The sequence below is a fragment of the Giraffa tippelskirchi genome, chromosome 3 (genome assembly GCF_054371585.1).
Source record: "Giraffa tippelskirchi isolate mGirTip1 chromosome 3, T2T-mGirTip1v1.2.pri, whole genome shotgun sequence".
NCBI lineage: Eukaryota > Metazoa > Chordata > Mammalia > Artiodactyla > Giraffidae > Giraffa > Giraffa tippelskirchi.
This window is the reverse complement of record NC_137277.1, coordinates 5,123,845-5,147,677: the sequence shown is the minus strand read 5'-3', so window position 1 is coordinate 5,147,677 and position 23,833 is coordinate 5,123,845. Positions and strand designations below refer to the sequence as shown.

The window sequence follows — 23,833 nt, the reverse complement described above, 5'->3', positions numbered from 1 at the left end:
TTATTAAAAAGAAAACTCTTTGATACTTTTAAGCCTTTTCCTTCCATCTCTGCACTAATCCCCTTGTCTTTCTTTCTCAAGGCCTAAATGTTTTGTGTTCCCTCGGATTTTTTTTGTCTTCTCTGTTAGATAGCATGTCCCCTCTCCTCTTGGAGATTTTGTGGTATCACTCAGTCTGGTAGATTCAACGAGTTCTTGGTCCCTGGACACTGTCCTGGGCCCTGCCAAGAGGGCCAAAAGACATAGCTCCTGGTTCAAAAATATCATGGTTTGAGACAGCCAGGGAAACTGAGAGTTACTGTGCAGTTTGGTAGATGTGATGAGAGAAACATGAGTGGGATGTCAAGGCAGCGAAGAGAGGGAGGTTGTATTTAATCCGGACTAGACTGAGTTTATCCAGGAAGACTTCCTGGAGGAGGGAGCTCAGGCTTCTTCAGCCAGGATTTTTTAAAGGCATCAAAGACGATGCCTTAGAAACCTGAAAACTTGCCTCACTTGCAAAGGCCTAGATGTCATGCTGTTATTTTAGGGGGAGGGCGGGTAGCTGAGTTGGGTGCAGTCCTAGCGCTCTCAGGCAAAATGTTCTATGCTTCCAACACAGTAGAGACCAAGGACTTTGAATTGCCGTTCTCCTCGTCTTTGGCTGTGACCCGGGGTCCCTCAACATGTGGGCAAACAAGGCAGGGAAGACAGCAGCCACTTGTCCCCCTCGCCACCCCATGTCCCTGTGTGCCATGAGGCCCGCCTGGCCCCACGCTGGCCTCCCCTGGAGAGAAGGCCGTCTGTTATGTAAGAATCATCCATATTCCAACTGGTGATCAGGGGCAGCATTTAGTTTTTTTTCCATTATGTGGAATAATTTCAGCTCATCTTACGAGTGTCATTATTATTGCGATTTCTCAGTAATAGAAACAGCATCCATTACTTCACCTCACCCTGTGTGTCTGGGTTAAGTGGGGATGCCAAGGCAGCGGCTGGGACAAAGGCGGCTGGGGCTCCAGGCCCCTTCCCCGGGATCTGTACACCTGGGTCCCCAGGGGGTGCGGCTTCTCCATGGCTGCGGCTGGTTGGCAGGGGGTACCAATTAATCCTGCGACCTTTCCCTCCGCTTTTCATCAGGGAGTTCTGAGCTTCTGACAAACCTCAATTAAAGAGACTGCACTCCATGGGGTGGGGGGATGTGCTGAGACATCCCAGAGACCCCCCTACCCCTCCCTTCCGCCCTGGCTCGAACTGACACAACAGCGGACATGCCTGCAGGTTTGGTGAAAGTCAAGCCCGTGGGCGATCATCAGAGGTCTGTCTGCTTTGCCTCTGCCCCCCACCCACCCGACGGCTGTTAACAGCAAGGATGCATCCCAGCAGGGACAAACCAGAGGCAGGAGAACTCAGGGAAGGATGCTCGTGGGATGCAGGGCAGACACCTCCAGCCGTTGCCCTGAGTTTTAGGGGCTACAGGTCCCTCGGGGCTTCGGTACCTCGTGGCATTTCTCCATTTGTGCTTTGCCTGTGGGGCTTTCTTTCGTTGCCTCGGCTGACTCCATCCTCAGACACCTATCCTGTCGGATTGCTTTCCAGGCTCTGAGTCCATTTGTGGCTCTTTTCTTTGGGGCTCCAGAAACACAAGCGGCTGGCAGTTGTCTTCCTGGGACCTGGGAGGGCCAACCCTGATGAGCAGCACCCGGATTTTATTTCTGCAAGGAGGCACGCATATTACGTGTTGAAGCTTTTTTTCTGTTCTCACATAAAGCACCCCGCAGGAGCGCTGTCTTCCCTCCCTCCGCCTCAGTTTGTTTCCTCCTCCTTTTTTTTCCCTCTCCTGTCTCTCCACTCTCTCTCTTTTCCTTCTGGAAAGTGCTAGACTTTTCCAGCTCCTGCCTCTGGGCATGACCTTTCCAGAGCGGGTGGAAGTTGCTGTGTTTCTTCTGAGCCAGGGATTTGTTGCAACCATTAATAATAATAATAACAGTAATGGTCACCAGAGGACAATGATCTCAAGTTCCGTGGCCCTGGACGGGTGTTGCCTGATGCCTCCCTGCTCTCTGTACCGAGCTGGGTTTAGAGGGTTGGGTGGGGAGGGAGGAGCAGAGGGGAGGAAGCCCTGGATGGGGTGGGGGAGGAGGCAGGAGGAGAGGGAGATGGGTAGCTTGGAACAGAGACCGTGTTTAGCTACTGTGATATTTGGGAGCTGCAAGGGGACCCAGCAATCCCGGGGCTGTCCTGGGTCCCAGGAGCCCGGCTGAAACCGTCAGGGGGAGGGCAATGACTCACTGCTCCGCCAACGGGCAGCCAGGCAGGCTTTCAGGGCCGCAGTGAAAGGTTGAGAAAGGCTTGCCTCGCTCAGATGTTTGCCCTGGAAGGGATCAAGCCCTCATCTCACCTCCGCTGGGGGCTGCAAGGATTGAGTGAGGTAGTGTGGATGGAAAAGTTCTGCAGAGATTAAAAAAAAAAAAGAAGCTTCAGAAATGGAAGACAGCGATGATATCAAGTTTAAAGGGGGGTGTGCTGCCATCAGCAGAGAAAGAGGACACAGAGTAGGAATTTCTTCCCGAGGGACTTGGTGGCCCTCCCACCACCCTCCCCCCCAGCACAGGCTGAAGCTGTGTTTATTTAAGGGTCCAGTAAAAAAAAAAATGCTGCAACCCGCCACTGCGGAGAAGGCAGTGGCACCCCACTCCAGTACTCTTGCCTGGAAAATCCCGTGGACGGAGCAGCCTGGTGGGCTGCAGTCTGTGGGGTCGCACAGAGTCAGACTGCGACTGAGCTACTTCACTTTCACTTTTCACTTTCATGCATTGGTGAAAGAAATAGCAACCCACTCCAGTGTTCTTGCCTGGAGAATCTCAGGGACGGCGGAGCCTGGTGGGCTGCCGTCTCTGGGGTCGCACAGAGTCGGACACGACTGAAGCGACTTAGCAGCAGCAGCAGCACCTCCACTGCAGTGTCCGAGCTGGATGAGCAGACGGGGCTCCAGGGTGCCAGGAGCGGGTGTCAGCCCCACAGGGGTTTCCTGACTCTTCTTCAACGTCAAGGACGTTATGATAAAGCCACCAAGGCACAGTGGGTGTCTCTTGCCAGACTGTTCTTTGAAATTCTGAGGGGTGTGTTTCTCAGTTTTCCTCGCAGTGGTGGAGAGGCGTTGGTGGAACATGGAGCGAAAGTCGCTCAGTCGTGTCAGACTCTTTGCGACCCCCTGGACTGTAGCCCGCCAGGCTCCTCTGTCCATGGGATTCTCCAGGCAAGGATACCGGAGTGGGTTGCCATTTCCTCCTCCAAATCAGCGGTGGAGAGGGGAGGGTGGAACCTGGAAGGGAGGCTTAAAGGAGCCGCAGGAGGCCGGCCGGTGCCTGGGTCTGGGGATGCTTGGGGACACTGGGCTGCAGAAGCTGTCCCCCCGTCACCTGGGGGTGCCCCCTGCAGCTCCCTGCACAGCCTGCCCCCCCCCTTCCCGAGGCCACAGGTGGGGCCCTGTGACCAGGAGTGGGGTGAGTACAAGTGAGATCCGCTAGGGTTTTGTTCAGCTTTTTAAAAGGCAGCTTCTAAGTGAAGCTGGGGTGGTTTGTCTCCTTGCCTGAAACCCCACCTTCGGAAGTCAGTGTGGCTCCTTCCTTTCCATTCGGGTCTTTGCTCAGATGCCACCTTCTCAGAGAGCCCTCTCTCAGCACTGTGTCTGGGGGAGCCCTCCAGCTTTGCGTTTCATAATGAGGTGCTGGAAGAAAGCCTGACACAGGGCTTGAGGCCAGTACTTACAACAGTTGTGCTGTGTCATTATGATGATTTATTTCTCTAATCAACATTATCCCAACCAGCCCTCGGTTTTATAGTATATTGTGAGTTTATTGTCTGTCTCTGGAAGGACAGGGGACTTGGCTCTTTTGAATCGTCAGGACCTAGACTGGTTCTGGTGTGCAGTTGATACTTAAAAATTTGCCAAATACCTGAAGGCAGGCTGGCTTCCTGGAGGAAGCAGCCAAATTCTTATCTTGACAGTAAAGAGAGGGCCTGTGCGTTCTCAGCACGAGAGGAGCAATAAAGGGAGGTCGTGAGTGTTCTCAACCTTCTAAAGCGGAGTGTCTCAGCTCAACACTGATGGCCTTTGCCCGGATCACTCTCTGTGATGGGGGCCGCCCTGTGTGTTGTTGGGTGTTCAGCGGCATCCCTGGCTTCTCCCCACTAGATGCCCGCACCCCCGCTCTCCCCCACCCCACACACAAAGCGCCCATTGCCAAATGTCCCCTGGGGAGCAGTCACCCCAGCTGAAAGCCACTGTTCTCAGTTAAAACCGGGGTCTCTCCCGGCTGCACCTGACGGGTCGCCACCCACCCCCTGTCAAAGCAGCAGCCCCCAGTGGAAGAAGGCGGCCGCATCTCTGCTGGAATGATAATGGTTCCCTTTCCACATCCTTTCCCCGCTTCTGCCTCAATCATGTTGGAAGAAGAAGCGAGACAAAGGAAGAAACGCCGGCGAGGCACATGCTCTCCAACGAAAACACGTCTTACGGCCGTGGTGGTGCCTCAGAGGTCAGTGTGAGATGTAGGATGAGAAATAATGGAAGCTTATGAACAAAGAGCTGCGAGTGTGTGGCCCTCAGCACGTGGCGCGGACGCCAGCTGTCGCTGGGGGTGGGGCGGGGCCGGCCTGCTCCAAGGCCCTTCTGTCCCCAGGGGTCGTCCATCTGCCTCATCCGTCAGCCTTGACCCCTCAGCAGGATGCTCTCTTGATGCCCCTCCCAGCGACATCACAGATGAGAGCCCGCTGCCCCTAGTATTCTGCAGGGGGACCTAAGAACTTCAACAAGGATGGCTCACACAGCGCCATGAGGCTTTCTTTCCTTCTGTTTTAAAACAAGTTTAAAGGAGGTGTCAGCATCTTTATTAAAGTGCATGATAAGGGAACTCTATTCCATATCCTGTGGCAAACCATAATGGAGAAACATACAAAAAAGAATATGTATAGATGTATAACTGAGTCGCTTTGCTGTACAAGAGAAATTAACATTGTAAATCAACTCTACTTCAGTTTTAAAAAGTGCCTTATAAAGGGCATTGTAAATAAATGATTAGGACAACAGAAATATATTGGAGAAGTCAGAGGACGTGAGAGGAAGGGTTTATGTTTCACTTTTTACCTTTAGTTGGACAGAAATAATGAAGTAAAATACCTGAATCATTTCTCTTTCTGATCACTGATGAGCAAGAAGGTGTGTGTGTGTATTTATGCAAGATACAGCTAGGCATCACTTTTGTGAGATTCCCCTCTGAAACTTACCCAAGAAAACAGGTTTAGTATTTGCTTATAAATAGATGCATTCCATGATTGGATGATTAAGCCTTCTTCTTTCCCCTATGAAATCACACATTTTATTTGTTTATTTATTTAATCCACTAAGTTGGCTATTTTTATTTTTATTATTATTTTTTTAACAGCTTTATTGATGTTCACCCAAAATGTACCAGTATGTTTAGCATATTGCATCGTTATTTTAAAATTATGGTATAATATATACCTAACATTAAATCTGCCATTTTAACCATTTAAAATGTATAATTCAGAGGCATTAATTGCATTCACAGTGCTGGGCAGGCATTACCACCATCCATCTCCAGAACTTTATCACCGCAAACAGGAACCCTGTGACCATTTAGCAGTAACTCCCCATTTGTTCTCCTTCTCAGCCCCTGAAAGTGAAAAAGTGGAAGTGTTAGTCTCTCAGTCATGTCCAGCTCTTTGCAACCCCATGGACTGTAGCCTGCCAGGCTCCTCTGTCCATGGGATTCTCCAGGCAAGAATACTGGAGTGGGTTGCCATTCCCTTGTCCAGGGGATATTCCTGACCCAGGGATCGAACCCGGGACTAACTGCATTGCAGGCAGACTCTTTACTGTCTGAGCCACCAGGGAAGTCCTGGTGGCTGCTAGTTTCTGTCTGTGATTTTGCCTCTTCTCGGTATTTCATGTAAGTGGAATCATACAGTCCTTGTTATTTTGAGGTACGCACGTTTTAAATGGAAACTTCTGTTTGTTTGGAACTATTTTGCCTGGTTTTCAGAAAATGTCTGCTGTTTCCTTGCCATTGAGATGATTCTGTTCACCTTCCCTTAGATCCTAGGGTTCCCATCGATGTCTTTGGAAGACAGACTCACAGCCCCATTGTCGAGTCACTTGTTTGCTCCTCACTGGACTGTAAGCTCCATAAGAGCTAGAATTTGGTAGTTTACCAAGTATCCAGAAAGTTGACAGTCAATAAATATTTGTTCAATAAACTTGGGGATCAAAATCAAGACTTGGTGCCGCTAATGCAAAGAAGAGTCAAAATAGCTGGTGATGGACAAAGCAGAAGGGTGACGTGATTTAAGGCCAACTGGGCTTAACTTCAGATGTGCTGTGTTCTCCAGGACTCTCACTTTCCTTCTTTTGAGATGCTTCTGTTTGGCTCTCATCCTCTTTTATGTCATGAGACACTGAATTCCTGAAAATTGCTGACCTTGGTTCCTGTACTGAGGCCACCACTGGGCGGCCCTGCCGTCCAGGCTTCTTTTGATGGTTCAGGAGCTGAGTCCCTTCTGCCCTCTGCCCTGCGGTGAGAGGAGAGAGGGGTTTTGGTGTTTGACCTGCTCTTTCCCAGTGTGTGTTTTTCCCGTTTCTGGAATCAGCACGGACACCTCCGATCCCAATTGTTGTCATCCCCAAAGTTCTGCAGCCAGAAAGCTTGTGACCTTGCTCACAACTCCTCCCGGCCTGACAGCTGGGTCTGGCCCAGGCAGCCGGTGCCCTTGGTGGAGATGAACAGGTTGCCTGGGTCCCCGGGAGCTGGAGGGGCTGGGAGATGAAGGCAGAGGAGGTGCTATAGTGATGCCCTGCTTCTCGTTTCAGGGTGCAGCTGAAGACCCGCAGACGGCCCTGGCACTGAACTTGGACCCTGTGCTGACGAAGAAGTCCGACGCGGAGGGTGCCAGGATGCTCTTCCCTGAGAGCGAACTTTCCATCCGGATAGGTAGAGCTGGGCTTCTTTCAGGCAAGCTTCCTGCTACAGACTGCGGGCTGAGTCAGACAGGAGAGACCGGAGCTGGGGGCGGGAGGGGTGGCCGGGACATGCCAGGTGCTCTGTCCTGTCTTTGCCGGGCTCCCACCTCGCTGTCGCCCGGGGCTGAGCCGGCATCTGGCCGCGCACCTCCCCTCCACGTTGGTTCTCCAAACCACCTGCTTGGAGCACAGTATGTAACAGAACCTTTGGTTGTTTCCCCGACTTGGACAAGTGGGCCCGTCGGCTGCTCTGGTGGGTTTGGGCTGACTCAGGTTGCAGCAGACAGACCTCTGTCCCTCTGTCTCCCCGTCCTTGATGGCCCCCGGATGTTCCCTTCCACTGACGTGACTTTCATCTTTCTGGTCCATCTGGGGAACTTTGGGTCTTGTTTTCACTGATTCAGTCTGGAGCCTGAAAACCTAAAAACACTGACGGCAAAGACATGCATTTTCTCTTAAGCTGGAGAGAGTGTGCGCTCTCGAGAGGAATCGGGGCAGGGGGAGGGTGATTCCTGAATCTCCGTGGGGGCGGTGCAGCCTGGGTCACTGTCCCCTGAGAAGGAGCTGAAGGATGATGCTGGTCTCCGGTCTCAGTGTAGACTTCCCCTTCCGTGCCTGGTCGTGGCTCACTTTGGGGAGTTGGCTACTGTAAGTGCCAGTTTGCAGCGGGAGAGGTGGCTTCCTTTCTTTCCCTTCGCCTTTATTTAAGTGACGTCGCTGTGAAACACTGTCCCTTCCTTTTCCTCCACTTCTTCTGTAAACCTCAGACTCAGGAACTAAACCAGGCAAAGGATGCTGAAAGTGGCCGCCCCGTCCCTTGCTTGGAGTTGTTCTTAGATGAATCGAGGAGAAAGAGACTGCTGACTGGCCAGCGTCCTCACCTTTGTGATTTAAGGGAGCAAGTCCTCTCACGTTTCCGGGCTGGCGTTTTAATTTGATATGTGCACACGGTGTCTCTGACATGATCCCTAGACCTCGGGAGTAGTGATCCTGTAACCTACAGGAGTTAGTGCCATGCCTCAGCCAGTTCTCAGCTATCTGTGCTCAGAATATGTCCTGCAAGAATTATTCATGGGAACTTGAGCGCCTCCTCCACTCGGGTTGAAGCTCATGGCCCCCCACCACTTCCAACGTGGGATTTAGTCAGGAAGTGAAAATTCATCCAACGGGAGCTCAAGTAACAGAGGGTTAGCAAAGCTCTGCCCCCTGTGTCCAGTTGCACGTGTTCTCAAGTCAGCTCCAGTTGGGTGTGGTCTGCAGTCTTCCTTTTCCTGGAGAGTTGAGAGCCGGCTGGTGACCAGGGTGGGGCACCGTCCTCCAGTTAAGGCGGTCACTTTTCACGCCGAGTCGCGGGGACTCAGGGACAGAAGGCTTCCTGCCAATTCTCCCCAGCGCTTGCCTGTTGGAGCTCCTGTGATCCCCAATGAAAACTTTATGGTCCTGACTCTGAGCCGTCTCGGGGGTGAAGGAGTTTGCCAGATTTTATTCTCGCCCAGTTTTTCAATCTTCAAGGCCACGGGAGAAAGGTTCAGTGCCTGTCAATCAAAAAAGTAAAAAAGGGCATATACCTCTGGCTGATTGATGTTAGTGTGTGGCAGAAACCCACACAATATTGTAAAACAATTATCCTTCAATTGAAAATAAATAAATTAAAAAAAGAAGTGTTGACAATGCCGTCTTCAAGGTCATTGTCAACTTGTAAATCATTAGCAAATAAAATACGACTTAATTGAAACAAAAAAAAAGTAAAAAGAGATCCCTTTGACATGAACCTTTTGCAATGGGACCACGAGAATATAGGGCCAGTGGGACTGATCTTGGGTGGCCTCCGCCTGCAGTGGCTTGGAAGCAGGGTTTCAGTTCCCAGTCAGACGCTGAGGTCAGGACATGGCGGTGAGAACACCAAATCCTAGCCACTGGACCAGTGGCCAGTGACAAGGCCCGGGCCCTTCAGCTTTGTAGAAAAGAAGCAACTCCACGAAGACGGAAATTAGTGAAACAAGTCAAGTGTTTATTAGGAGGAAGAGAGCACAGAACGTGTGGATAGACACGTGGGCAGACTCAGAGAGACTCATGCCCTCGTGGCAGTTTAAATCACTTCTGCGGGGCGTTTCTCCCGGGTTTTCTCTGGCCAGTCGTCCTGCTCCGCCTGGTTCTGAGTCTATGTTTGGTTTGTCTCAGTGTCCTCCCTGCTGGCTTCACCGGTGGCTCCGCTGGTAAAGAACCTGCCTGCGGCGTGGGAGACCCAGGTTCGATCCCTGGGTCAGGAAGATCCCCTGGAGGAGGAAATGGCCACCCACTCCAGAAATGGCAGCCCACTCCAGTATTCTTGCCAGGGTCATCCCTTGGACAGAGGAGCCTGGTGGGCTACATACAGTCCATCAGGTCACAAAGAGTCAGACGTGGCTGAGTGACTAACCCTTCCTTTCAGCGTCCTCCTGCCTCAGGAGTTGACTTTACTGGAAAGTCTCCCAGGCTTGCTGGACCTTCTTGACCATGCCAGGGCGGGGTGGTGAGCAGAGGCTGCGTGGGAGGCGATGCCATCCTGTCCTCTGCTCAGAAGCACCTAGGCAGAGCCCGTTACCAGGTTCCCAGGCAACCCTCAGTCGCTGTTGCTAGCCATTCAGATCCGAGGGCAAATGCAGCCCGCGGGGGTTGAGGGGAGCGCAGAGATGGTTTGCTGAGCCCGAGGGAACCCAGCCACCTCCGGAAAGGTTGTTCCTCTTCTTGGCTGGGCACACCTGTGGGTGTCAGGCGGTCGAGGACTCGAAAGTTGATAATGGCTATTTGATGACTGGCCACGTGCAGATCAAGTCTGAACATGCCTTATTTGTACCATCTGGATCTGCCCTTAAGCTGGCTGTAAATGGAGCCGAGAGATTGATTTAATGGGTGTTTAGTGAATAACATCAGCCTCTAAAAAATAATATTGGTGCTGCTGTTGTAATGTCCTGTAATTGGTTCAACAAGAGGAAAAGCCAGAAGGGCCACTGCGAGAGAGGGGTTCAGCTGCCCCGAGTCTCAGCACGGCCCTGGCCGCGGAAGCATTTACACGTTTATGATGCTTCCCTGTGTGTGTCTTGGTGCCAAATGTTTTACAGTATCAACTGTTCTCAGGGCTGGGGATAGTCTGGGTCACAGGTAGACCAGAAGTTCTTATAAATCAGTCTCTGTCTCTCTCCCACCCTCACCCCCCTACAACTGCGTATCTATCTCCAACCAACTTTCTTTTAATTAAGAAAATAATGGCATGGGTTACAACTGAAAGTAATTTTTCTCCCACCTTCAGAGCGTCTATGGCCCAGGTTCCCATCTCAGACACAGACACTGTTTCTAGCCTCTTGTGTTTCCTTTCGGAAATCCTGATGTGATGTTGACCCCGTCATACTTGGCCCCCCTTATTTTGTGCCTTGTGTTTTTCACTTCATAGCACATTTCGGTTTCTGTTTCGGGAGCATTCATTGATGCATCCCATTCTTGTTTTTGGCTGTGATCTTACCTAATTAGTCCCCTCTAGATGGCCTCTTAGGGTGTTTACCGTCTTCTGCTGTTAATGCAGCAGAGAGATTTTCACATGTGTTAATACATCTCTGTAGGCAGTTCTATGGTTGAGTAAATTCTGGAAATTAGGCCAGGGGTTCTGTACATCTGGAGCCCAGGAGTAGGCACCAAAGACTCTATGAACCTCTTGGAGCTTTAGGCAGAAAGATCCGTGTTTTTTGAGGAATCTAGAAAAATGGCACTGATGAACGTATTTTCAGGGCAGGAATAGAGACACAGACGTAGGGAACAGACTTGTGAACACAGCGGGGGAAGGAGAGGGTGGGGTGAGTTGGGAGAGTGGCGTGTGTACCGTGCCGTGTGTTAAATGGATAGCTGGTGGGAAGCTGCTGTATACTCCGCGCTCGGTGCTGACCTAGAGGGGTGGGACGGGGTGTGGGAGAGACGCTCCCAGGGAGGGGATGGATGTGTACATGTGGCTGAGTCACGTTGATGCACAGCAGAAACTAACACACATCGTAAAGCAACTATGCTCCAATTTTAAAAAAGATGCATTTTTGGAAGGCAAAGGTCTATAACGTCCATCACACTTCAGATGGATCCATGACCTCCGTGTTTGTCTAGAACCTGGTTTCTTCGCCTCAGCAACCCCATTCAGCTGCCAGTGAACTTTCTGTCTTTTTCCTTTCTGACAAGCACTCTCCTTAGGCTAGGTGCTAAGTCGCTTCAGTCGTGTCTGACTCTTTGCAACCCCGAGGACCGTAGCACTCCAGTGCATGCGATTCTCCAGGCAAGAACACTGGGGTGGCTTGCCATGCCCTCCTCCAGGGGATCCTCCCAACCCAGGGACCAAACCCATGTCTCTTATGTCTGCCTGCTTTGACAGGCGAGTTCTTTACCTCTAGCGCCACCTGGGAAGTCACTCTTCAGGCTGAAAGTGAAAGTGAGTGTAAGTGTTGTTGCTCAGTGTGTCTGACCCTTTGTGACCCCATGGACTGTAGCCCACCAGGCTTCTCTGTCCATGGGATTCTCCAGGCAAGAATACTGGAGTGGGTTGCCATTCCCTTCTCCAGGGGATCTTCCCGATCCAGGGATCGAACCTGCATCTCTTGTGTTGCAGGCGGATTCTTTGCTATCTGAGCCACCAGGGAAACCCAAGAATACTAGAGAGGGTAACCTATCCCTTCTCTAGGGATCTTCCTGACCCCAAAATCGAACTGGGGTCTCCTGCATTGCAGGCAGATTCTTTATCAGCTGAGCTACCAGGGAAGGTAATTGTTAACTTCCCCATTCCCTTAAGTTGTTTGTTCTGACAGAGGAAGCTGAAACTCTCCAAGACCGTTTTTTTTTTTTTTTTTTTTTTTATGGATCCATTAGCATGCCAGATGGAAATTGAATGTAATTTTGTGTTTCTGTGGAAGGAACAGAAGTAGGCATTATTTTCCAGGAGAGAAAGAGGTGGATTTAATTTGGGAAATTAGTTGTGAAGTGGCTGCTATTTATTATCCGTGAACCTTTCCAAAGCTGGTTGGGGGAGATGTGAATGGAAATTCAAGTCAGGCAAGCCCAAGCCATAAGAAACTCCTGTTAGAGGCACGTTTTCCCTTGATGTCTTATTCTGTTATGTCAGGAGAACCCAGCTGGCAAAGATAATTCTACCTGGACAGCCTGGCAGACGGGAAATCATGTTTTGCAAAACGAAACCGATGCCGACCTAGCTTTAAGTGGGTCATGAGTTTGGAGAAATTTACCAACCCCGGCCACATGTATTTGTTTGCTTCTTAGTCTAAAACTTTGAATTCCTCGCTGGTTATGTTCTGGCCTTGCTGTGTGGCATTTTCTCATAGAACTAGAACTGGTCTTGGGAGACAGATTTTACCTCTTTTGGCCCAAGGCTCCCGAGTGCTCCACCCCCAGATGAGCACCTACAGGACCTGTTCACTCAGGTCACATGGAGCTTGGATGCTCTCAGATGCCCTTCCCCCTCCGCAAGGCGCCCCCAGCCGCTCTCCAGGTATCCTGCTGACCTCTGTCAATCACGAGCTCGGAATCGTTCCTCCCCCCATTTCTCTCCTTAAATATCCTCCCTTTGGTGCCTCTGGGAGAAAGAGCTGATCAACCGTTGAATGTAGAGGCATCAGTAATTGAGTGTTTTACTCCTGCTTGTGTGTTTGCGTTTTAACCAAGGACAATTTCTTTCTTTTTTTTCTAACGTTATATTATTATCATGCGGCCTGAGGACACACAGGTGCTTCGCGTGAGGTCCGCTTCCCTGCCCAGGCGTGGAACCTGGTCCCCCTGTGCCTTGAGAGCGTGGAGTCTTAGCGGCCGAAAGGTGAACCCAACAGACGGGTTTTGACACTGGTTGGCCTTTGGAGGATTATGGTTTTCAGCACACATGTGGGGCTCGGGGGGCAGCCAGTGACTGTGGGCTGAACTCCCTTCTCGGGGGACAGTGGTCTGTTCTCTATAGGACCAGCCTCATGTGTCCAGCTCCCAGCTCCTAGATTTCCTTGGCACTGAAATTCCTCAGAATAGTTGACTCCTAGGGAACCAAAGAGGGCGTATTTAAGCAGCTTCCAGCTTCCTCTGACAAATCTTCTAATTTTCCAAATCTTCCTTGACTTCTGTCACTGACATTTCCAGTCAGATTTAGTAGACTTAAATTTGTGGGTTTTTAAAAAAATTTTTATTTTGTATTGGGGTATAGCCGATTAACAATGTTGTGATAGTTCTCAGGTGAACAGCGACGGGACTCAGCCATACACATACATGTATCCATTCTCCCCCAAACTCCCCTCCCATCCAGGCTGCCCCATAACATTGAGCAGAGTCCCCTGTGCTATACAGAAGGTCTTTGTTGGTTATCCACTTGAAATATAGCAGAGTACACTTAAATTTGATCAGGAGTCAGATGTAGCTCTTTTTTTAAAATGACTAGGTCTCGAAAATAATGTGTTTAGGGAAGTCTCTGAGATATTATTAGTAATTTTGAACTTGTATCAGTAAGATCTCTACAAATAAAGAATAACTTCACAGTTGTTCATGTAAATTTAATGCCTTGACATGTGGTTTTAGCAATTAGCCTTTTTTTTTTCTGTGATTGGCTGGTCAGGGGACATTTTCCAGTGTTCTCCTGGCCTCACTGAGAGGAATTGCCTGGGACCTGAAAAACAGACAAGCCTTGCTTTTGTTATGTCCTTTCTGGGCCAAGGCCCGTAACCTGGGTTTCTTCATTTAAAGGCTGTGAACCAACCTGTCAGCGTACGGCAGTAGCACCGAGGCTATTAAAATGAGCCACGTTTTCATAGCAAAGAAACAAAACAAAACAAAAATATTTTGCCAAAGGATTGAGGGCAGGAGGAGAAGGGGGCGATAGAGGATGAGATGGTTGGATGGTGTCATCAACTCAATGGACATGAGTTTGAGCAAACTCTGGGAGATAGTGAAGGACAGGGAAGCCTGGTGTGCTGCAGTCTCTGGGCTCGCAGCGAGTCAGATGCGAATAAAGGAACAATAACAACAAAGGACAGATAAACAGCAGAGTGTCCAACAATAATAATTACCAGGAGCTCTTTAGGACCAGGATGTTTAATAAAATAAGTAACACAGAAACACCCTCTGGGACTGGGCTGTGTGTGGGAGGCCTGAGTGAGTGTCCTGGTGTCTCAGCTCAGGAGAGCATTATTACATGGATACTTTTTATAGATTCTTTCGCGTCTGAATAGTGTAATAGTCTGCCTACCTGCTGTTTAGCAACAACACTTTTCCTGTTTATTTGCTTTTAGGCTGTCAGTGTGCAGTGCATTTTTCAGGAGGCCTGGGCCCAGAGGCAGTTTGGAGCTTGTGTACATTTCCTAGGTGGCTCAGGAATAAAGAATCCTCCTGGCAATGCAGGAGACGTGGGTTCGATCCCTGGCTCGGGAAGATCCCCTGGAGAAGGGAATGGCAGCCCACTCCAGGATTCTTGCCTGGAAAATCCCACGGACGGAGGAGCCTCGCGGGACTACAGGCCATGGGGTCGCGTGTCAGGGCTCCCATAATGAAGGACTGCCGGGTGAGTGGCTTGTGCAGCAGAAATACATTTTCCCACAGTTCTGCAGTCTTGAGGTCTCAGGTCCAGGAGTGGGCAGGGCTGCTTTCTTCGCAGGCCTCTCTCCGTGGTGTGTAGACAGCCGCCTTCTCCCTGCATCCTCAGCTGGTCTTCCCTCCGCCTCTCTGTGTCCTTATCTCCTCTACTTACCGGTCCTAGTGGATGAGGGTCCACGTCGATGACCTCGTTATAATGTAATTACCTCTTTAAAGACCCTATTTTCAAACAGTTAAATCCTGAGTCCTAGGGATTAGGGCTTCAGTGCATGCATTTGAGGGGACACAATTCAGCCCCTAATAACACTTGATTTCTTTGAAACATTGCCTTCTTAGGGATGGTAACCCCCTAACGGACCACTGGGTGGCAAGGGCACTGGCGTGGATCCCTCCGGCTCCCCCTTCCTTCCTTCCTTCCTCCTTCCTTCCTTCCTCCCTCCTCCCTTCCTTTTCTTTCTATCTCTTTGATTCTTTCACTGTATTTCCACCTCCTTATCTGTTCTTCCTGTACTTGGACGTGCTGGGAATGCTGAGTCATCAGTGTGGAAAACAGCACTAATGAGGCTGGAGAGTTTCTCGAGGCAGCTGCTGCTGCTGCTGCTAAGTCACGTCAGTCGTGTCCGACTCTGTGCGACCCCATAGACGGCAGCCCACCAGGCTCCCTCGTCCCTGGGATTCTCCAGGCAAGAACACTGGAGTGGGTTGCCATTTCCTTCTCCAGTGCATGAAAGTGAAAAGTGAAAGTGAAGTCGCTCAGTCATGTCCGACTCCTAGTGTCCCCATGGACTGCAACCTACCAGGCTCCTCCATCCATGGAATTTTCCAGGCAAGAGTACTGGAGTGGGGTGCCATTGCCTTCTCCACTCGAGGCAGCAAGCAGAGACAGAGTCAGGTGATCTGAAGTCCCATCTTGCAAGACTGCTGGCTGGTGTGCAGTACCCCCTCCGGCACTCCTTGGCTTGCAGCTGCAAACCTTCGGTCTCGACCACAGTTGTCACGTGGCCTTCTTCCCTGTGTGTGTATCTGTGCCTCAGTGTCTGAATCTCTCTCTGCTTACATAAAGACCCCAACTGTGGGACCCACCCTAATCCGCTGTGCCCACTTCTTAACTTGTTCCATCCGCAGACTCTATTTCTAGGCGAGATTCCATGCTGAGGCACATTCCGGTGGAGGGGCACACATTTCAACCTGGTCCACTCACCAGCCCCACACTCCACTCCTCCGTGGCCGGGCTCTAGGAGCTTGGTTATTTGGCAGGAGGGGTGGTGGTGGGGGTGGCTTCTGTCATGCACATGGGAAGGGAGAGGGGAAACGGTGAGAGGAAACCAGGGGCGCCTAATCCTGGCAGTCATAAAACCCCCCCTTAATTCATTGGAGCCTTCAGAGCAGCTGCCAGGACTCTTTGTTTGAAATATTCATTAAGCGTCTACCAAGGAGTTAGGGATACCATCTCCTTATGCAAAATTTAACATTTGCTGGGCTAGCAGGTTCCATCATATTTATTAGAATTCTGACACATTCATTTCAGCTCATAAGTCTATTAAACAGGGAAATGTGTTTTTAATGTGCTTTTGGGAAACAGAGCAGACAAGGGTGTTGGGCAGCCCCAGCCCCTGTTAGGATATTCCTGGCAAGCTTTTATTACCCAGAGAACCGGTGCTGCTGCCAAAGCCCGACAGCCTGGCTCTTTCCAGATCTTTTTTTTTGTTTTTTTCAGGTGTTATTTTTGCACAAGCTCCTTAAGCTGAAGAGGCATAAGGTGGCACTTTGGTTTCAAGTAGTTAAGATCTCAAGGAGCCCTTTCTATGTATTCATTGCCATCTCAATTCTTTATTTCCTCCCCTTCTCCTGCCTTTTGGCTTTTACAGAAAGGGCCAAGAAGGATGGAGTAGGAAATGGCAACCCACGCGGGTGTTCCGGCCTGGAAAATTCCATGGACAGAGGGGCCTGGCGGGCTAGAGTCCTTGGGGTCACAAAGAGGGACAGAGTGGCGGTGGGTTCTGGTCCGAGACCTTGGAGTCTGAGAGCAGGGCCTTGGGCACCGCCCCCAGGTGAGCGGAAGTGGTGGCAGGCAGGGCCAGCCTGAGCTTCACCTGGGCAGCCGTGTGGTCCTGCAGGGCGTTGCCGTGGTAACCTTTCCCCTTCTCAACTGCGGTCTCCCAGGACTTCTCTGCTTGGGGAACCGGATGTCGTCCTTTGTCTGTTTCATCTCACCTGGTCTCTTTTCCCTCGGCCCCTCCCTCTCCCCTGGTCTCTCTCTCTCTCTCTCTTACCTGCGTCTTCCTGGCTCGCTCTCCGCATCCCTCCTCCTCTCCTCTCTCCGGTGACCTGTCCCCCTTCCTTCCTCCCTCGCCCTCAGCACGGAGGGTCCTTGAGAATTCTCTCGGGCTCTGTCGGGCCCAGCAGTGCCGTTTGCAGCCCCGGTGCAGCGGATCCTGGTGGTGCAGTAACTGGAAAAGCTCTTCAGAGGTGCTTTCTTCCCTCTGTGCGTGGAGCTCCATCCGGGGACAGATTCCACCCAGGGGCCCCTTCCCTCTTTCTAGAAAACCTGATCTGGGCGAAGCTTTCCTCCAGGCTTTGCTTCTGGTTGGTTTTGCAGAACGGAAGCTCATTCACTGGCAGCGCTAATTAAACGCATCCAACCGAAACGTGGACAGGGTCCCCGCCAGACATTTGGGGTGGAGTGCCGTGACAAGCACAGACACTGTGGGGTGTGTTGTGGAGACCCCACCTCTCCTTCAGGTCGTCCTTCAAGCATCTCCGTGACAATCCTCCAAGCCACCTGTCACCCGACGCCACTTGATTAGCGTTATTAACCACCTGGTGTCGAATTTTTCTTGCTTCTCGCCCTTCTCCTGCAGACAGGGGATAAAGGAGATTAGCATGTTAATTTCCTTTCTCTCGGAGTCTTCTGTTGCAGTACGACCAGGGGGCTCTGACTGTACCCCGCTTCTCCCCTTTCCTCCTCTCCACCTGTCTTAGGGCTGGAAAAGGTCAGTAGGGATGCAGATAAAGACTCCGTGCTGGCATCTAACAGAATTCTATTAGCTGACCGAGACTTAAGAGTCAATTGTTTTTTGCTAGCGATTTGATTAAGCGGTCGCTCAGCCAATTTTCAGGATCCGGCGAGTGACGTGAAGCCTTTGGGGGCGTACGTTTAACAACAAAGGGAACAGAAGAGGCTACAAGTCGATCGAAATTGAAGCGCCTCTCTTGGAACTAACGAGCTGCTCCGGGAAGTCGTGGGACCCCACAAGCTTGTTTGAAATTCTCACTGTGAGAGTCTGCACAGACGTGGGTTTTGATCATACAGCTTGACCAGCAGAGCGGGACATGGTGACTCAGGACGTGTATTCTGAGAGTCTGATTAGGGGGCTCCAGGGCAGGGCTGTGGGGCCTCTGTTTTCCTCACCTCGATCTCCATTTCCTCCCACTCTTGTTTCCCATTTAAATTACGGGTGCAAAGTCAGGGACGTTTAAATATCACATCACAGTGGGTGCACTAAGGCAGACAAGCGCGCATCCTTTCATGGGAGGGCGCCCTTCAGCACCGCACGTCAAGCACAGAGACGCCGCTTATCTTCTAAGTACCAGTGTCTTCTTTGAACCCATCAAAGAATCCATTTAATGAGAATTAAATGTTGAGTTTCTCAGGGCTCCCAGACCCCTGGGACACCGCTGGAGGGAGAAGGAAGGGAAGAGAAGTCACTTGCCTCAATTCCTATCTCCCTCCCCTTGAGAAATACAGACGCAACTTGAAACTTACAATGTGAAGTTTCAGTATAAAAATTTTTTAAATTGAGTAGAAATGTTGGCTCCAAACGAGGGGGCAGGTGTGTTGTCTAAGGCTGCCGTGGTGTCTGTGTAGATGCCCTGAAGTAGCTACTGGCATCCTTCCTGTTTGGACCCTTGCAAGGTGACCCTCCTAAAATGCCTGCTGTGACCTTGACCATTCTGTGGGACGGAGACCACCTGCATACTTGATGAAAACCACAGACTGTCGGGTTATTGGCACTTGGGGAGGGACAGTTCTCTGTGGTGGAGCCGTGTCCGGAACTTTCAGTCTGCCCTTCACTTCAGCCTGATCCCCCGGAGTCCCTGAGGATCTGGGTCAGGAGCAGAGAAGAGCCACTGTGGGCAAAATCTCGACCCCTGTCCCCCAGGTGCCGAATAAAAAAAAAAAATACAGAGTTTGGAGGAAACAGAAAGAAATGGCTTTATCTCCACCTGGCAAAGATGAATACACAGCAGGCTAGCATCTCAGGACCTGTGCCCTCCTCTGGGACTAGGGAGAGGCTCTGTATCCTCATGAGGGTCTTGCATATTTTTCTTTTTTTCTGCAAGTTTATAGCCAAAAGCTTGTGTCAGGCGGCTCAGCAACCCGGCATGATGTCCTCGAAGTTATCAGCTGTGAGCTTCTTCCTTTTGAGATGCAGAAGCATGCAAGGGAGTGTAGGGGTAGGAGTGTGCCCGGTGCGGACTGTAATTTATGTGGAGTCAGAGAGGAATTAGCTTTATGAAGGACAAGTCCAGCTACAAGGGTTTGCTAGTAGTAGCAGTTAAAGAAGAACCAAGATTGCTTAACTCTTGCAGACTTGTTTGGCTATATGTGCCAAAGGCTGTTCACTCATTTCTGGTTTTGCTTCAACACCATTGTGTTAGCTACTCACTTGAGTCTAACTCTTTTGGACCCCATAGACTGTAGCCCGCCACCCTCCTCTGTCCATGGGATTTCCCTGGAGTGGGATAGTCCTGCCCTTCTCCAGGGGATCTTCCTGACTCAGAGACTGAACCCAGGACTCCTGCACTGCAGGCAGATGCTTTACCATCTGAGTCACCAGGGAAGCCCATTAAGACCCACCACGCCCCTGAACCCTATGCTGAGGTTACCAGTAGCTCCTTTTGGGGTTGAAAAATAACAACTGATTAAAAATTAGTAAAACTGACATGTCAACCAATACCGAAGAACTCATCTGAACAAATGAGTTTGGACTCCCTGGAGGCCATGGAGTGGTGAGGATTGTGTTATTCGGAAAAGTTTTGGAAGTTTCTTAGGAGGCTTCTGAGGGTTGATTTATAATTCCAAGTTTCTTTTGAAAAAACAAAAACAAAAACTATCTTTTGGTAGTTGAGCATGATTTTTTAACGATAGCAACCATCTCAAAATAACTTTCTTCCCCCTAAACATTGAAGATAATTATTCTGAAGCCAGAGGAGCCAACACCCGTTTGTCCTGGCTGCCCTGCGGCAGGGACCACCAGGATTTCCCAAGGCAAACCCGTCCCCTGCTCTGTGGTTTAAGATGTTCTCATGACTCTTTGCGACGCTATGGACCGCAGCCCACCGGGTCCTCTGTCCATGGGGTTCTCCAGACAAGCATACTGGAGTGGGTTGTCATGCCCTCCTTCAGGGGATCTTCCTGACCCAGGGATCGAACCTGCATCTCTTAAGTCTGCTGCATTGGCAGGCCGATGCTTTACCACTAGCGCCACCTGGGAAGCTCATATACCCCCCTGCTTATGTCTAAACTGGTTCCAGCAGTGTTTGGTGGATATCATAAGTTTAGAAACTGTTTAGTAAGACCTTTTGAAAATTGCCATCCGGGCCAAACTTATTACCGCCACTCTCTCTATCAAAATGGAAAATAATCCAGGTTCTAACTTGCGGTCCATTTCTTGAAAACATAATCCAGTGCTGTGAAAATCTATAGCAACACAAGCATTTCAAGAGGTCCTTGAAGTTTATCCTGACCAGGTTTGTCCTTGTCAACCGAGCTCTCTGAAAATGAATGTCGTCCAGATCGTGCATTCCCAGCGGTTCACTGGGCAAAGCCGCGTGTCACCGTCATGGCGGCCCCAGCGGCCACGCTGCCCGGTCACCCTGGAAGCTTGGACTCTACCCCAGGTGGGGTCCTCGCGGTCAGAGGGCTCTGAACGTCTCTTCCTCTGGGTTGTCGATTGTTGACCTTCTCTTCGTTTCTGGCAGATGCACTTCTGGGCTTTCTGGGCTCCGTGTAGATTATCAGAGCTTCTCCAGGCCGCCCATCGCTGTTGCTATGGACTGGGGACCTCTCTCTGCCCACCTTTACGGTCATGGTAAAGTGGTTTGTGTGCTTGTTTGTTCTGGTTTTTCTGAAATAGCTTGCGCCTTTCCTGCCAGTCCCTATTCTGTACCTTTTAAACAGTTTTGTGAGGGTGGGCAGAGCATGTTGTCCTGCTGCTGCTCTCCATTCTGGCATCTGCCGTGGGAAATTGGGACGTTTGTGGCTGGCCCTGATGTATAACGTGAAGTGTGTTCCATGAAACCAGCTTCGGAGGTATGACTCGGGGTGAGACAGAGGATGAGATGGTTGGATGGCATCACCAACTCAATGGACATGAGTTGGAGCAAACTCTGGGAGATAGTGAAGGACAGGGAAGCCTGGTGTGCTGCAGTCCATGGGGTCACAAAGAGTTGGACACGACTTAACAACTGAGCAACAAAAACAACCACATCAATACTGAGGTTATTTGCACAACAAGAGTAGAATTAGGGGAAGCTGAGGTTGACCACATGGCACTTTTCTTCCTTCTTTCTACCTTTATTCTGAGGCCAGTTGTGGTCAACCCACTGGATTTCTTCCTTCTATATTTTCTGGGACTTCTGTCAAGTACCAGACTCTGGCCAAGGCTGGGGATGGTGGCGGTGGTCTAAAGCGCGGCCCATGTGACCAGCTCCTGAGCACAGGTGAAGGAGCTTGTGGATGTTGACCTTTTGTGTCGGGCACACCAGGGTCCCCACTTCAGCACCGCCCACCCGGTGCAGTGTGGCTTTGGTGAGATGGTCTGTGTCTCTGATCCCTGGTTTTCTCATCTGCAGAATGGGGATAACAAGACTCCTATCCACGCTTGTTAAGGATGAAGTGACAATGCTGGGCAGCTGCCCAGGGTTCTGTCCTCTTTGCTGCTGCAACAGAAAGTGGGGTTTTGCTTGTTGCTGCTTCTCTCGAGTTGCCTGAATCAGCGCCCAGTGGGTTGGTGAGACAGGGGAGAGGCACTCATATCTCCAGTATATTTTCAAATTTTGTGAATTATTTTGAAAATATCTTTTACAAGATATGATGTGTATATATGTATGGGATTCCAAGTCCGATTTAATCTAGTCTCCTGCATTGTATTTGAGTGTTAAAGCTCTTTTAATTTAGAACCATTGTTTATTTTGTTTGTCATTGAAGTCTTTAAAAATGTAGAACATTTATCTTGTAGAAAATTATAATCATTCATTTGAACTTAAAACTAAAGTGAGTCCACAAACCCTCAGTAGTAGTCAAGATAAAAAATATTTTAATGCAGCGTTTTTAAAACTCCAAATTAATGCAAAAATTCACAAGAAGCAGAATGCCAAAATTCTAAATACAGATATAATTCAGTAATTTTGAGATCAGGGAGTGGTAAGGCCAGGTCGTGTAAGGGCAAGGTCAGATCCAGCCTTTGTTTAAAATGTTGATATTTTCATCATGAATTAAAAACACGTTTTGTAATTTTATTAGTTTTTTAAAAATTAACGTTTTTACTAAGTTTTTTATTTTTTAAGGGTATTTTTGATGTGGACCATTTCTAAAGTCTTGACTGAATTTGTTACAGTATTGACTCTGTTTTATGTTATTGTTCTTTTTGGCCATGAGACACGTGCGATCCCAGCTCCCTGGCCAGGGATCGAGTCCGCACCCCTTGCATTGGAAGGTGAAGTCTTAACCGCTGGACCGCCGGGGAAGTCGCTCTACTAATTTTTTAAAAATTATTATTTTTATTTTACAATTTAAAAAATCAAATATTTTAATGGAAGTCCGGTGACAAAATTTGTAATGTGATTTCTAGTTTCTGGTCCAACATTTAAGAAGCTTGGAAGTCACCATTTAAGCAATATGTAAAAAGCTAAAGAACCTTAAGAAAGCAAGTCTTCTTAGATCTGTAGGGGAAACAAGGTCACAGGGCAAACTGTTGACCCAAACTGGGGAGACCAACAGGTGACGGCAAAGAATCTCCACTTTGCAGAGCAGACCCCCATGGACTGACACCTTGGTAGGCATTAGTGCCATGTAGAAATCTGAACTGTAAGTGACCAGCTGCTAGAGGGCTCAGTGTGGACAAGTCTGAGGTGAGACCAGTCCTAGGGAGGCCAGGCCCTCGTGTTTTACTTCTTGGAGCTCAACCCAGTTCTCACAGTGAATATCAGGAAAAAGAAGAATCCTCCTGTGGGGCTTCCCTGGTGGCTCAGTGGTGAAGAATCCGCCTGCCAATGCAGGAGATGCAGATTCAATCCCTGGTTCGGGAAGATCCCACACGCTGCAGAGCAGCCACAAGTATCGAGCCCACGTACTGCAAGCACTGAAGCCCTGGTGCCCTAGAGCCCGTGCTCCACAAGAGAAGCCACAGCAGTGAGAAGCCCGTGCTGCCCAGCTAGAGAGCAGACCCCTCTCGCTGCAGCTAGAGAAAAGCCCTTGCATAGCAACGAAGACCCAGCACAGTCAAAAATAAATAAATAAATGAAATTATATATATATATATATATATATATATATATAAAATAAAGGAAAAAAGAAAAAGAACCCTCCTATGCTTCTGGAGAACGGGAAAGAAACTATTTGGAAATACACCAGAGCACTGTATTCTGTGTTTTAATCAAGTCTGCCCTCAGGAGAAACTGCTTAATCAGCACTTGATGTGGGGGAAGGGAAAGACCCAAGTCCAGTCCACTCCAGCCATCCTGTCCCGCCAAGGAGGGCAGAAAAAGACTGAGAAGTTCTTGTGACTATCACGGTTCGGAGGCCCAGCTTCACAGAGACTGAGACCTGATCACACAACGGTAGGACTTTCCCCTTCCCACAGCTCACCATCAGTCACAGCGTTCGAGTCCCGTTTACCTGGGACATCATGTCTGGCTATTAAGAAAGATTTCCAGACATACTACAAGGCAAGAAGCACATCTCGAAGAGACAGAGTCAGCGTTAGAAGCATAATCAGATGTGGCAGAGACATTGGAAATATCAGCCCAGGAATTTAAAACAGCTCTGATTAATATGCTAAGGGGTGCTCACAGATAAAACAGGCAGGAAGCGAGAGCAGATGGGCACGGTAAACAGAGAGATGGAAATTCTAAGAAGGAATCAAAAAGAAACGCTAGAGGATCTGTTTTGAGAACACCCAGCAGAAATGAAGAATGCCTTTGATGGGCTTATTTGTA

The 23,833-nt window shown here is 49.8% G+C and overlaps 1 protein-coding gene across 21 annotated transcripts in view; it reads left to right on the top strand.

The window, feature by feature from the left end:
* Positions 1–23,833, top strand: part of SLC39A11 (solute carrier family 39 member 11) — a 371,868-nt gene that overhangs the window by 189,279 nt on the left and 158,756 nt on the right. For 16 of the 21 annotated variants that reach the window (XM_081581304.1, XM_081581308.1, XM_081581302.1 and 13 more), the window contains one exon: positions 6,872–7,013. In XM_081581304.1, coding sequence (XP_081437430.1) covers positions 6,872–7,013 — 142 coding nt within the window. The remainder of the gene's footprint in view (positions 1–6,871; positions 7,014–23,833) is intronic. The other 5 variants (XM_081581322.1, XM_081581309.1, XM_081581323.1 and 2 more) reach the window with 1 other exon arrangement.